This window comes from Anas acuta, chromosome 32 (genome assembly GCF_963932015.1).
Source record: "Anas acuta chromosome 32, bAnaAcu1.1, whole genome shotgun sequence".
Taxonomy (NCBI): domain Eukaryota; kingdom Metazoa; phylum Chordata; class Aves; order Anseriformes; family Anatidae; genus Anas; species Anas acuta.
In genome coordinates this window covers 590379-605672 of record NC_089010.1, presented here as the reverse complement: position 1 = coordinate 605672, position 15294 = coordinate 590379, and the positions used below count along the sequence as shown (strand labels likewise).

At 49.7% G+C, this 15294-nt stretch overlaps 1 protein-coding gene across 1 annotated transcript; it reads left to right on the top strand.

Annotated features, from left to right (window-relative positions):
• The first annotated feature begins 75 nt into the window (after positions 1 to 75).
• LOC137846465 (maestro heat-like repeat-containing protein family member 7) lies at positions 76 to 3503 on the top strand. Its single transcript, XM_068664420.1, has 8 exons — positions 76 to 363; positions 629 to 766; positions 1202 to 1378; positions 1628 to 1783; positions 2094 to 2195; positions 2357 to 2459; positions 2600 to 2659; positions 3288 to 3503. The coding sequence occupies exons 1-8, from the start codon at positions 229 to 231 to the stop codon at positions 3422 to 3424; spliced, it is 1008 nt and encodes a 335-aa protein (XP_068520521.1). The 5' UTR covers positions 76 to 228; the 3' UTR covers positions 3425 to 3503.
• Positions 3504 to 15294: the final 11791 nt, after the last annotated feature.

Genomic DNA, 15294 nt, shown 5'->3' with positions numbered 1-15294 from the left:
GCAGCCAGAGCTGAGCAAGGCAGCCAGGATCCCTGCCACCACAGGGAACGTCATCTCTGCCCTCTCCTGCTTGCCTGGACAAGGCTCCCAGGGCACCCCAAGGGAGGGGGGCGGCAGGGCCAGGGCTGCAGGACAGCCTGGGGCCTGCAGGGCCTGTGCAGGCCACGGCGCTGGGGCGGAGTGTGCCCTGCTGACTGAGTGCTCCGTCCTTGCAGCGCTGCCCTGGCCATGTGGGAAACCATGTTCTCCCAGAACCAGACGATGGAGAATGTCCTGAGGGAGACACTTGGCGTGCTCCAGGAGCAGAAGCTGCGCGGGCTCCCGGGCTTCATCCCAGAGGACAACTGCATCCCTCACTTGGCGGTGAGTTACTGGACGAGGCCTTGCTCCTCTTCAGGGCCGTGTGTGTGCCTCTGCCCATCTACCCCCAAACTGGCAGCTCCTTCAGGACGTCCGTGCGGGAGGAGCAGGCAAAGAAAGGCTGCTGGGTGCTGCCAGGCACAGGGCACTCAGGGGCCCTGCGGCCCTCCACAGCCCCAGCTGCCCCTGGCCTGAGGCACCGGGAGAGCCAGGAGCTGCCTGCAGCCCTGCAGGCTCCGACAGTCTCTCAATGCTGTGTTCCTTTCAGCTGCTGGCCCACCCAGATGTTGGAGAAGACGACTCGGAGGCCCTGCGCCACCTCCAGAGGCTCTTGGAGCATCCCAACCGAGTGACGTACTCGGTGGTGCTCAGCGCTCTCCTCCCAGCGTCAGAGACACCTGTCACGGTGAGCAGGGCACACTACTGTGAAGGCCGGTGGGCCTTTGTCCTGAAGGTATCATGGCCTGCTCCTGGCCAGCTGGGAGGGCTCTGCTCTGCCCGCAGCTCTGTGGCGCAGAAGAAATGGCCAAGAAATGAGCTGGCCATGGAGGGGCCCAGCGGCTCTCTGGGGAGCTTTCCATGCATGCCGTGTACCTTTTGGAGCGGGTCCGAAAAGGGGGCACAGAGTCTTTGCTCAGCTGCCCTCCTTTTCCTACCCTTGCTCCCCTCACATACGCAAGGGCTGCCCATGGCCATCGCCTGTCTGCTGGCTGGTGCCCGCTGCGACTCTCGTGCTGCCTCTGCGCGAGCAAGATGGCAGCCTGGTGCTCTGGCACCACAGGCTTCTGGCCAGGGTGGCCTTTCATCGTTTCACCAAATGGAAACTCTGTCCTTCCTCCAGGCAAGAAAACTTCCCGTGCTGCTGCCAGGCATCATTCAGGGCCTGCACGTTGCCAGGGCTGACACCAAGATGAAGGCCCTGCTTCTCATCCGAAACGTGATGGATCATGTGAAGAGGAAGCAGGCCAGCTCCATCGCTCTGCAAGTGGCTGGGGACATCCTGCCACTGTTTAACGATGTAAGGCTGCTGCAGGACCTGAGCCCACAGATGGGCACTCTCATGACAGCTGCCCCCCGTGAAGGAGGCCTCTTACGTTCCCTCTAGTGGGGCTGCGTCCTTTCAGTGTGGCTACAGATCTGGCCACAGCTCCTCTGAGCACACTCTGATTCTGTAGCACCTCCGTTCACGTCAGCCACCCTAACGCCCCTGCTCACCGCGGGCAGGGAGCAGCTCTTGCTGAAGTCTTCCTCTCTTCCTCCCTACCAGGAGTGCAGCCAGCTGCAAGAGCTCTCCATCTGCCTCTACAACAAAGTGATGCAGGCTGTGTTGTGGAACCACAAGAGGCAGCTGAAGAAGGTCGTGAAGAGGGGCCTGCTCCCACTCTTTTTTCACCTGAGTGACCAGACCCAGAGCGTGGCCAAGGTGCGTATGGCATACCTGACTAGAGGGACTAGCAGACTGACACCACAGGGGTTGCCTGGGTGTCCGGGGCCAGGGCTGAAGGTAATCGGGCACTTGGCATGTGTGTCCCTTCGGGGTGCAGCTGCCTGTGTCATGGAGAATGGGGGCACAGCTCCCCTCCTTCCTTATGCCAAACGCAGTTCACACTCACCCCCCACTGCATTATCCCACCGGGGGCTGGGAAAGGCCTGCAGCCCTGCCAAGAGGTGGGCGTTGCCAGGTCCCCTTCCCTGGGCTCTGGTGCCATCTCTCAGCCTCTGCTGCTCTGCAGGCCTCCCTGGAAGCCCTTGTCACCGCTGCAGACTTCCTGAAGCAGGGAAAACTCAAGCACCTGGCGCAGACAGAGCAGACCTGGAAGATCGCAGAGTACTTGGTAAAGACAACAGCTCTCTCCATACCTCAAAACCCCAGCCCCACAGGGCTCGTGGCTGGGAGATGGGAATGGCCTGAGGGGAAGGGGGGGTGTTGGCAGGAGGGGGTGGTCTGTCCAGCCGGGCAGGGTCTGCAAGCCCTGTAACCTTGCGCTCTCTCCAGCTCGTGCAGGACAAGGGAAAGGTGGAGAAATACCTGCAGCAGAGCCTGCCGTACCTGCAGCACACTCAGGTCGCCTTGCGGGAGGCAGCCGTCAGGTTCATCGGTGAGCCACAGCCCCCGGGGTCCCTCCTTTGTCAGCCTTTAGCAGCCCCAGTGTCCCTAGAGTCCCCCCCGGGACTGGGTCCCCATGCAAGTGGGCCTGGGGGCAGCCTTGCAGGCTTCTGACAGCAGCTTTGTGCCTAGGTCTTGCCGCGCAGCACTGCAAGGACCAGAGCGAGATGAAGATCCATGAAATCTGCAGCAGTGAGTGAGGGCAGCGGGGTGTGGGTCCACGACCGGTGGGGCAGGGGGCATTCACCTTTCTCAGAGGGAAGGGAGAAAGTTTGTATGGCCAAAAGCTCGGCTGGGGTTGAAGCTGGCCAGTACTGCGCTGGCTAAGAAAAAGGGCTTTTCTGGAGTATGTTAACAGCAAAACACGTCTGTCTACAACTTCCTTGTGACGGGGAGCAGAGAGGGAGGCACCGAGCTCTCCTCTCAGGCGACCGGTGATAGGAGGCGAGGGAGTGGCTTAAAGCCGGGTCAGGGGATGTTCAGATCAGATTTTGGGGAAAAGTTCCTCCCTGAGAGGGTGGTTGGGCACTGAAGCAGGCTCCCCAGGCAAGCAGGCATGGTGCCCGAGCTCGCGGGTGTTCAAGAAGCATTTGGACAAAGCTGTTGGATATGTGGTGTTAAGTCCTGTGCCGTCCAGTGTGCAGTCAGGAGTTGGGCTCAGTGATCCCTTCCAACGCAGGATAGTTAATGATTCTCTGACTCTAACCCCTTGGTCCCTCTGTGTCTTTGCGGGAAGTGACGGGTGGAGGGGTGACAGGCTCTGCCCGCAGTCTCTGCAGACAGGTGGGTTTAATTTCTGCTCTGTTTCTCTCCATTGCAGTCCTCCGGCCCTTGCAGAATGACGAGGAGGAAAGTGTTGTGTCTCTGGCCACTCAGACCATCTTCATCCTGACACGTCCAAGGGAGCAGCTGACATCGAGCTGGTGCCGGCGGGCACTGTGCTGCTGCCTCTCCTAAGCCAGGGAGAGGCACAAAACCTTCAAACGCCTGCATTCCATTAAAATTCCAACACCACGTGCAGGGCCGTGGAATCCTTTGCATGGTGTGCTGAGCATTCCAGCCTCTACCGTAGTGGGCAGCTGTAAGGGTTTTAGGTGGTGTGGTGGGGAATGGCTTAGGGGCGGTGGCTTATGGAAAACGGACTCCACAATCCATAAGATTGTAAAGTAGGTGTGTTTATTCAGCGCTGGGCGGCACGGGGGTAGTCCCCCTGTGAGAAACAAAGTTGTGTTTTTGCAGTACAGAACTAATTTTCTGTATTGCAAGGTAGTTGTGTAGTCATAACAAGGAGAAATGCTAAGTAGATGAGTGGACGGTAGAAGGCCTCGCTGTTCCAAAATAAGTTGCAAGCTTGAGACAAACAGGATGAGCAGTATGAGAACAGTAAAACAAAGATCACAAGACCTCAACACACAAGAAGGGAGAAATTCAAGGGTTGAAAACAAGAAAAATGGTACATATATGGTATAGAGGAGGGTCGAGCAGCTTGTGAACCTGTAGTACTCTGCCAATGAGGAAACAGGGGAGGTGATCAGGTGTCGGGTAATAGGGAATAAAAGGTTAGGATTTGTTTACTAAAATGCGCTCCTGATTGACAGGACGCCCGCCCTTGCAATCGCGAATAAAATAGCTTCACAGAAGATTCTGTCTGAAGAAAGTTATGTGAGATTTTCCTCACACCACCAAGGTCATGCGCACCTCATGCGGCAACTTGCCTTGCTTATCTGCAGCAAAGAGTTACTAGGCCTGAAGTTCCACAACGCACCTGTACATATTCACAGTCTGTCCCCACTTCGTCTTAAAATTAGTCCCAAGCAGTCATTGCTGGAAACTCCTCCCATCTGCGCTTGCGCAGTGTCTCCTGGTGGTCGTCATCAGGGGTCGTGGGGATGAAGGTTGGTGACTCTTCCTCGTCACTGCAAAATAACATCATCTTCCTATCCATAAGCATGCTGTAAATATTACTCACTTGAAGAAGAGCTGCATGCAGAAAAGGCACCTACTACTACATAGATGGCTATACTCTCAAAGATCCTAAGAAAAGCTTCTTGCTTTAGGTAATTTGCACAATGTACCACGGCTAGCAAAGACGCTGAGCAGCATCCTAGCTTAATGCCATCAGCGCTCTATCTGTGCTTGATAAGAGGCTCCTAACTCCCTCTCTCTGTCCCCCCATTTCTATATAGTTAGTGCATTCATTTCATTTCTAAAAAGGTAGTAAATTACTGTATTCTCCTAACTCCCTCTCTCACTGACCACCTCCCTGGTGCAAATGGGAGGAGTTTCCGGAAATGACTGCTTGGGACTAATTTTAAGACGAAGCGGGGACAGGCTATGAATATGCACGGGCGCGTTGTGAAACTTCAGGCCCATGTAACTCTGCTGTAGATAAGCAAGGCAAGTTGCCACGTCAGGTAGTCATTGGTGGGATTACCCCCCGTTCTGCCCAGCGCTTACAAGCTTACTGATTGTGGACTCCTTTTTCTTTAAGTCAGCTTGCCTGTGGGCACCGGGCTCCTTTCAGGGTCTGCCGAGGCCCCCGTTTGCTCTCGTGTCTCTTGCCATCCAGCGCATTCCATAGCTCCGGGGAACACCCTTCAGCACACTGTGGAGCCCTGCCTGTCCCCTTCCGCAAGGGTCAATGTTGAAGATCGACTCCACCTTAAGGGCCATAGTGCCTTTTGTGGCTTCTCTCCTCTCTTTGAAACAATGAGGATAAAACAGACAAGATGTAACATAGCAAGCTGAAGGGATTGCTGAACTTGATAAATTGTTGTATCGGCCTTGCTTTTGTATATAAGACTCAGTTCTAGCCACAAAATCAAGGCTGAAGAAGAAACATGGTGCCCATGAAATTAGCCTTAATTGAATTAGCCTTTCTTTGCCTGCTCCTCCTGCACGTACGTCCTGGAGGAGCTGTACATTTGGGGGTAGATGGGGAGGGGTGAGGGTTGTCATATTTACCCAGATATTGCCCCTTACATAATCATATCTCCCTATCTCTAAGGGGGAAACGGATCCTAGGCCAGGAGCTGGTGGGGCTCATTGAGAGGGCTTTAAATTAGGTAAGACGGGGGACGGGGCTGAAACAAAGCTTGTTAGAGCTGTGCCGGGGGGACAATGGCAAGGCTGGGAGAGAAGGCAATGGCCCAAGTGAAGTGCATCTCCACTAATGCATGCAGCATTGGTAATGGCATGCATTAATGCCATGAGCGCAGTTTTGTGGGGAAATCCCTGAGTGCGTGCAGCAGGCTTCAGAATTCACTTGCAGAGGCAGGAAATGTCCCCATCCCGCAGCACCGCTGCATCCTGCCAGCGTGCAGGGTTCTTTAGGTGAGTCAGAGTGTATGGGCTGATGCGTTTCCAAGTTGAGAGAGAGAAGCACGTCTTTTTGAGGTAACAACTCGTAGGATCTTTGCGAGTAAAGCCATCTTTGTAGTAGTAGGTGCCTTTACCGCATGCAGCTCTTCTTCAAGTGAGTAATTTTTACAGCGTGCTTATGGATAGTTGTTGTTTTGTTAACAACTTCTTACGTCGTTGTTAACAAATGATGTTATTTTGCGTGTTTTCTCTGTGGTTCTAGGTCCCTTCTGATTTTTGCAGAATTACGGGGCTTCCTGCAATTGTGACCTTATGCCTTCACCTCTATTTCAAATATTATCGAAGTTGCAACATTGGTGGTAAAGTGATGGAGCAGGGTTTAGGGGAAATGTATCATCCAAGTTCCCTGTGCCAGAGTGTATCTGAAAACAACAGCAGTAGGCATGTAAGATGTAGCCTTTTTCAGGGTTGGAGACAGTTTCTTTTGTTTTTGGAGCTTTTTGCTGCTCTTTTGCTGGCTGTAGAGTCTTGTAACCTTCTGGATTTTAAGTGCTTGGAATTCTCTTAATAGGGGGATATTTAGCATCAGTTGCTGGCTAACTTGGTTTTGGGATGTGGTGGCGTATGCTTCTGTTTTGGGGTTATAAGTTAATCTACAAATATAATATTTGTAACCTTTTTGGGTTATATTTTAATCTCTAGATATATCAAGCCATTCTTTGTGAATCCTCTTCAGAAGATAGGCACAGTATTATCAAGAGACTGAGCAGGGTCACCTTTTTCATCTGTGAAGGATAAGTCTGCAATTACCCGTGCTGGGGCTGCTGTGCATTCATGTCCTGTTGGCATTTGTGGACCTGTAGTGGTTTAACCCGGCTGGCAGCTAAACACCACACAGCTGTTTGCTCACCCTCCCCCCTCCCTCTCTGGGATGGGAGAGAAACGGGAAAGTGAAGCCCGTGAGTTGAGATAAAGACAGTTTATTAAGACAGGAAAATAATAGTAACAATACATGTAATAATAATAACAATGATGATGATAATAGTATTACTACTAATAATGTGTACAAACAAGTGATGCACAATGCAATTGCTCATCACCCGCTGACCGATGTCCAGCCTAACCCCGAGCAGTCTGGCCCCCATCCCCCGGCTAGCCACCCCTATATATTGTTTATCATGACGTCAGATGGTATGGAATACCCCTTTGGCCAGTTTGGGTCACCTGTCCTGGGTCTGTCCCCTCCCAGCTCTTGCTACACCCCCAGCCTGCCCATTGGCAGGACAGAGCAAGAAGCTGAGATGTCCTTGGCTTAGTATAAGCACTGCTCTGCAACGATTAAAACATCGGGGTGTTATCAGCACTCTTCTCATCCTAAGCCAAAACACAGCATTCTACCAGCTACTAGGAAGAAAATTAATTCTGTGCTAACTGAAACCAGGACATCTATCCACCCCTTATTCCATACCATTTATGTCATGCTCAGGTTACACTCTTTTCCATGCATTCTAATTAGTCACCTATAGCAGTCATGGTAGTGGTAACATACAGTATTATATAGTAATGAACATGGTACAATTCAATTCATGGGCTATTCTCACCCAGTATTAAATCTCCTTGAGGTACACACCGGACCTCTCCGTTCTTTTGCATCACCCACCAAGTGTATCCAGGTCCCTGAGCGAAAGCAATTCCACGAATGGGTTTGCCTTTTCCTGAGGCAGGAGTAGCCCAGACTGTTTTACCCAGCATATTTCTTACATGCACTACAGGAACTTTATCCCCATCTACAGTACGTAACAGGTGGCCTTTGCCAAATGCGTATCCCAATTTTTGAATGTCCCAGCACCCATTGCTTTCAAGGTAGTCTTTAACAGTCCATTGTATCGTTCAACTTTCCCGGAGGCTGGTGCATGATAGGGGATGTGATACACCCACTCAATACCATGTTCTTTGGCCCAAGTGTCTATAATGTTGTTTCGGAAATGAGTTCCATTGTCTGATTCTATTCTTTCTGGGGTGCCATGTCGCCATAGGACTTGCTTTTCAAGGCCCAGGATAGTGTTCCGGGTGGTGGCATGAGGCACAGGATATGTTTCCAGCCATCCGGTGGTTGCTTCCACCATTGTAAGTATGTGGCGCTTGCCATTGCGAGTTTGAGGGAGTGTGATGTAATCAATCTGCCAGGCCTCTCCATATTTATATTTCAGCCATCGTCCTCCATACCAAAGAGTCTTTGACCGTTTGGCTTGCTTGATTGCAGCACATGTTTCACAGTCGTGAATAACCTGTGCTATAGCGTCCATGGTCAGGTCCACCCCTCGATCACGAGCCCATCTGTATGGTGCATCTCTACCTTGATGGCCTGAGGTGTCATGGGCCCATCGGGCTATAAATAATTCACCTTTATGCTGCCAATCCAGGTCCACCTGAGCTATTTCAATCTTAGCAGCCTGATTCACTTGCTGGTTGTTTTGATGTTCTTCAGTAGCCTGATTCTTGGGCACATGAGCATCTACATGGTGTACCTTTACAGCCAGGTTCTCTACCCAAGCAGCAATATCTTGCCACAATGCAGCAGCCCAGATGGGTTTGCCCCTGCGCTGCCAGTTGTTTTGCTTCCATTGCTGTAACCATCCCCACAGGGCATTTGCTACCATCCATGAATCAGTGTAGAGATAGAGAACTGGCCATTTTTCTCGTTCAGCAATGTCTAAAGCCAGCTGAATGGCCTTCACTTCTGCAAACTGGCTCAATTCACCTTCTCCCTCAGCAGCTTCTGCAACTCGCTGTGTAGGACTCCATACAGCAGCCTTCCATCTCCAATGCTTCCCCACAATACGACAGGACCCATCAGTGAACAGGGCATATTTCTTTTCATTCTCTGGTAACTGGTTGTACAGTGGGGCTTCTTCAGCACGACCCACCTCCTCCTCTGATGATATCCCAAAGTATTTGCCTTCTGGCCAGTCCATAATCACTTCCAATATTCCTGGCTGACTGGGGTTTCCTATTTGAGCCCAGTGAGTAATCAGTGCAACCCACTTGCTCCATGTAGCATCAGTTGCATGATGTGTAGAGGGGACCCTTCCTTTGAACATCCAGCCTAGTACCGGCAATCGGGGTGTTAGGAGGAGCTGCGCTTCAGTACCGACCACCTCCGAAGCAGATTGAACTCCTTCATATGCTGCCAATATCTCCTTTTCAGTTGGAGTATAGCGGGCCTCAGATCCTCTGTATCCCCGACTCCAAAACCCCAGGGGCCGACCTCAAGTTTCCCCAGGTTCTTTCTGCCAGAGGCTCCAGGTGGGGCCGTTCTCCCCGGCTGAAGTGTAGAGCCCATTCTTTACATCTGGTCCTGTTCGAACTGGCCCAAGGGCTACTGCATGGACTATTTCCTGCTTGATTTGTTCAAAGGCTTGTCGCTGTTCAGGGCCCCATTCAAACTCATTCTTCTTATGGGTTACTTGGTAGAGTGGGTTTACAATCAGACTGTAATTTGGGATGTGCATTCTCCAAAACCCCACAACACCTAGGAAAGTCTGTGTTTCTTTTTTGTTAGTTGGTGCAGACATAGCTGTTATTTTGTTGATCACATCCATTGGGATTTGACGACGCCCATCTTGCCATTTTATTCCTAAAAACTGGATCTCTCGTGCAGGTCCTTTGACTTTATTTTGTTTTATGGCAAAACCGGCTTTCAGAAGGATTTGGACTATTTTCTTCCCTTTCTCGAAAACTTCCTCTGCTGTGTCACCCCACACAATAATGTCATCGATGTACTGCAGGTGTTCAGGAGCTTCCCCCTGCTCTAGCGCAGACTGGATCAGTCCATGGCAAATGGTAGGGCTGTGTTTCCACCCCTGGGGCAGCCGATTCCAAGTATATTGGACTCCCCTCCAAGTGAAGGCAAATTGTGGCCTGCACTCTGCTGCTAGAGGGATGGAGAAAAATGCATTAGTGATATCAATTGTGGTGTACCACTTGGCTGCCCTCGATTCAAGTTCATACTGAAGTTCCAGCATGTCCGGCACTGCAGCACTCAGTGGTGGCGTGACTTCGTTCAGGCCACGATAGTCCACTGTTAGTCTCCACTCGCCATTAGACTTTCGCACTGGCCATATGGGACTATTGAAAGGTGAATGGGTCTTGCTGATCACTCCTTGGCTCTCCAATTGACGAATTAGCTTATGGATGGGAACCAGGGAGTCTCGGTTAGTGCGATATTGCCGCCGGTGCACAGTTGTGGTAGCGATTGGCACTTGCTGTTTTTCGACCCTCAGCAACCCCACAACAGAAGGGTCCTCTGAGAGACCAGGCAAGGTAGATAATTGTTTAATGCCCTCTGTCTCTAAGGCAGCTATACCAAAAGCCCACCGGAACCTTTTTGGGTCCTTGAAATATCCTCTTCTAAGATAGTCTATGCCAAGAATACACGGAGCATCCGGGCCAGTCACAATGCGGTGCTTTTCCCACTCATTCCCAGTCAGACTCACCTCAGCCTCCAATACAGTCAACTGCTGAGATCCCCCTGTCACTCCACAAATACAGATGGGCTCTGGCCCTTTATAGCTCTATGGCATTACAGTACATCGTGCAGCGGTGTCTACTAAAGCCTTATACTTCTGTGCGTCTGATGTGCCAGGCCATCGAATCCACACAGTCCAATAAACTCGATTGTCCCTTTCCTCCTCCTGACTGGAGGCAGGGCCCCCCTAATCCTGGTCAGAATCTTCTTTGTTTCTGTGTTTGAAGGACCGTCTGCTGGAAGTTGGAGCAGCAAACTTTTCAGAGAATTCCTTTTTCCCGATTGTTTTCTTTTGCAACTCACGTACCCGTGCCTCTAGGGTCACGGTAGATTTTCCATCCCATTTTCTCATGTCCTCTCCATGGTCTCGTAAGTAAAACCACAGGGTGGCACGAGGTGAGTACCCACCATATCGTCTTCCTTGTGTGGAAGAACGCCTACCCCTGATAGCTGAGACACTGCTTTGTACAGGTGGGGAGGAGAGTAATCTTTCTTCAAGTTGGTGAAACTTTTCAGAAAGTTTCTCCCAAGTGTCCTCTTTTGGTCGGTGGACACTGGTTGGTTCAGGTGGGGAGGAAGATAGATTCCCTTTAAGTTGGTGGAACTCTTTAGAAAGTTTCTCCACAGCTGAGATGCAGGCCTGTAAGGAAGAGGAGAGACTTTCTTCGTACTGCCGGAGTTGTTTAGCCACTTCATCCACTGTGGGTTCCTCATCCTCTTTCCAGGCCATTATTGCCAATGAGCTGGCATATGATGATGGTGCGCTCCGTACAAACCTCCGCCACATGGGTCGTGTACACCTGACTTCATCTGGATCTGTGGATGTTTGTCTGAGGTCTGGATCCTCATAAATCACTTCCCGTATGGCTAATTCCCTCAGGTACTGGATTCCTTTCTCCATAGTGGTCCACTTGCCTGGTAGACATTCAAGTTCTTCCTTGAAGGGATACCTTTCCCTCACAGCTGAGAGGAGATGCCTCCAGAGGCTGTGAGATTGTGCTCCATCTGCAATTGCTTTGTCAATGCCTGCGTCTCTAGCAAGGGATCCCAGCCACCTGGCTTCCCTGCTGTCTAATTCCACACAGTTGGCTCCAGTGTCCCAGCACTGGAGCAGCCAGGTGACAAGCTGCTCACCTATACAACGACCAAAATCTTTTCGCACATCTCGTAGCTCACGCTCTTATAGGTTTTGGGTAGTTACTGTTATTTTTTCGGCATCCTCATCTTCCTCCTCCTGAATCCCTGATGGCCCAGCGTCGTCGTCATCTCTATATCTAGATTTGGCAGAAGACTCTCCGCGTTCGTTTTCACCTTCTCTACAGGGGCAACTTGCACTGCTACAGCTCGTTTCTCTGACCCCGTTACAGGGTCTGCCACAGGGGTTGGAATACCCTCTGCAGGGTCAACTTGTACGGCTACCGCTCCTTTCTCTGACCCCGTTACAGGGTCTGCCACAGGGGTTGGAATACCCTCTGCAGGGTCGACTTGCACTGCCACAGCTCGTTTCTCTGACCCAGCCGCAGGAGCTGGAGCTGGAGCAGCTGCAGGAACTGGAACTGGAGCAGCTGCAGAGTCCACCGTAGGGGTCGCAGTGTCCATTGGATCTGTCCCAGGACTTGGACTGACAGCAGGGTCTGTCATTAAGTTGATAGCAGTATCCATGGCAGCTCGATAGGCATGAGCCAGGCCCCAGCACGTTACAATGATTTGTGTTACTTTGGAACTGTCAGAGTCGTGACACCTTTTTTTCAAGCATTCTGCCAGATTTTTAGGATTTTGCAGTTGTTCGGGGGTGAATTTCCAAAACACTGGGGGTGCCAACTGCTCTAGATGCCTGCCCATATCCTCCCATACTCCCTGCCACCCACAACTATACTGCCTCCAGGCAGATCTCCAGATGAGCTTCCTAAGTAGTTGTTTAACTTTGAGCAAAAGCAGAATCTGAAGCGCATTCAGGAGGCATAACAACAAGACCATGCTGGTCTGAGTACCCCAAGGATATTCAATATCTTGGAGAGCTATTGTAACAAGCTCGGAGGATAAGAGGGTGGTGAAGGAGAAAGGGAGAGTGATCAAGTAAGAAAAAATATCTTCCCCTTTCCCCTCCACAGATTGACTCCCTAATGAAAAAAGGCAACAGGTATAATTCTAATAGTTTCCAAGATACAGTTTCCAAAGTATAGAGTCGACGATGTTACTGAGTACAAATACCAAGTTAGAGTCATGACCAGATATTTCATCGTCTCACAAGCCACTGTTACAACACACAGTACCATAATGATCTGAAACCAGGGCCCAGGGAGGATAAACAACATGACAGAGAGCACATACGGAAAATAATGTGCTATAATACTCAATTTGGAAAACAGGCGCAGCAGAGTTGAGATTAAAGCAATCAGCATTATGACAAGTGACTATTAAGCAGGTCTAATACTTATACCAATTTTAGTTTAACGCACTCTGGTCAGATCTGCCGTTATCTCAACCTTTTGAGCCCCATGTTGGGCGCCAAAAAGACTGTCGTGGTTTAACCCGGCTGGCAGCTAAACACCACGCAGCCGTCCGCTCACCCTCCCCCCTCCCTCTCTGGAACGGGGGAGAGAAATAGAAAGTGAAGCCCGTGAGTTGAGATAAAGACAGTTTAATAAGACAGGAAAATAATAATAACAACAACAACAACAATAATAATAATAACAACAATAACAATAATAATAATATACAGTGATGATAATAGTACTACTAATAATTATGTGTACAAACAAGTGATGCACAATGCAATTGCTCACCAACTGCTGACCGATGCCCAGCCTAACCCCAAGCAGTCTGGCCCCCATCCCCCAACTAGCCACCCCTATATATTGTTTATCATGACGTCAGATGGTATGGAATACCCCTTTGGCCAGTTTGGGTCACCTGTCCTGGGTCTGTCCCCTCCCAGCTCTTGCTACACCCCCAGCCTGCCCATTGGCAGGACAGAGCAAGAAGCTGAGATGTCCTTGGCTTAGTATAAGCACTGCTCTGCAACGATTAAAACATCGGGGTGTTATCAGCACTCTTCTCATCCTAAGCCAAAACATAGCATTCTACCAGCTACTAGGAAGAAAATTAACTCTGTTCTAACTGAAACCAGGACACTAGTACGGGAGGATACATGACTATCTGGAGGAGTCACAGTCTCATCTGAGTCATCACCCTGTTCCTGTGGTCGAGGGGGAGGCTTAAATACATCTGTCAGGTCTTGTTCTGGTCCCTGATGAATTTTACTTATCTTAGTACACCTCTGCCCGATGCTGCATGCTGAACAACACCATCTCAACTTGCCTTTAAGTCCCTTGCTGTTTCCTCGCTCAAGGGCTAACACCATGGGGTCCTGTGGAGGCACAATTCCACAGTCCCTCTGCCACTCTGGGTGATTTCGTAGAGTGAAAAGCATGTCTGCATATGCAGCCTCATCCCATTTACTTTCTCTTCTCAGAAACAGCATCAACTGTAATATAGTGTTATAATTAATAGTTCCATTGAGGGGCCACTTCTCTCCATCCTCTAATTTATAAAGTGGCCACCACTGATTGAAATGCTAGAAATGGCTCAGTCTTCAAAATAGGATTAAATAAAAAAAAATAGGATTTATTAAAAGAATAGAGGTAAGCAAACAGCGCTGGGTGCACCAGGAGTCTCCGCTCCACCAGGACACACACCAGTTACATCAAGTGTCTGATTTTTTATGCTCCTAGACTAATACATATTCATTACTACTTCTAAAAAAATAGGTTATTATAATTAGCTTCTGGGGTCCAGTCCCTCCTACTGGAGGATGCGCATCAGTCTCCAGTGGTCCCTCTGGGGGTCTCTAGGGGTCTTTCGTGCTGAAGGCTCATAGTCTTCCTCTCCAAGCTTTTTTCTTGTCCTTCCCCTTTGTACTCCTTGGCACCTTGTCAAGTTTATACAGCATCCCCTGCAGGTCTTGTTTCCTAGCCGTCCTTCAGCTTCTTTTTTTTCTTCTTCTTAATGTCTTGGCCACCTGGCCAGATATCAGAGGACTGCAGAGTATCCCATAACAGTCACTAGTTGTTATCAGTTGTTCTGAAACCCCCAGACATCAAAGACTTCATACAAACACAAATAGCTGTCTTATTGACACTTCATGAGTAATTAAAACATTCCTCACCAGCCGTTCACAGGGACAGTCACACCTATAGCCGTGTTAAATTAATCTCGAAGAAGACAAAAAAAAAAGGCTGTAACTGTTAGAACTAGAAGTTTGGAATAACAAAAGCAAACGGGTTCATAAATTTGAGGAGTATTTTCTGAAGACTTGATAAATTGACTAGAATGAGGGGGAGACTGGGACACACGGCATCTGTGGTTCAAGAATTAAATTGCCAGTGCAGGACCCAGAGGCAGACAGGACTGTTCTTTATTGACACAAATTGTTAAAACATTCCTAACACAATATTTGGTAAGAGTTCTTTTACTCTCTGTCCCCCCTTGCCCCACTATATCCCTCCAATATGTAAGTATACATCCTAAGGGGCTTTTCTGTGAGATTTCTTTGCTTTGACTTTGTCCCATTCTAATCTATAGCAGTTAACGTTCCACCGTCCCCTAAGGAGCTGTTTACTAATTTATCCCAATCCCTCCAAAATCCACAGTATATGCATTAAAATCAGGCAACCGTAAACCAACTGCCTGTAAACGATTACACCAAGGACAGCTGAGCCTGAAAGACCGATAATACACCAGAGCAAATTTAGTTCCCTTTGGCATACACCCTAATAGCAGTCCTTATATTACACTGTATTTACCGATGTTTAAAAGAATACTTTAACAACAAATGCCCAGGCCTTTACAAATACAACATACAATTATTATCGAGACTTATCGACCTCCCCGGCAAATTGGCTTAACTTTATTAACATATACCGTTTGTCCGCAACCACAGGATCTTCCTCTATCCCCGTAGTGAGCGGCAGGGAAA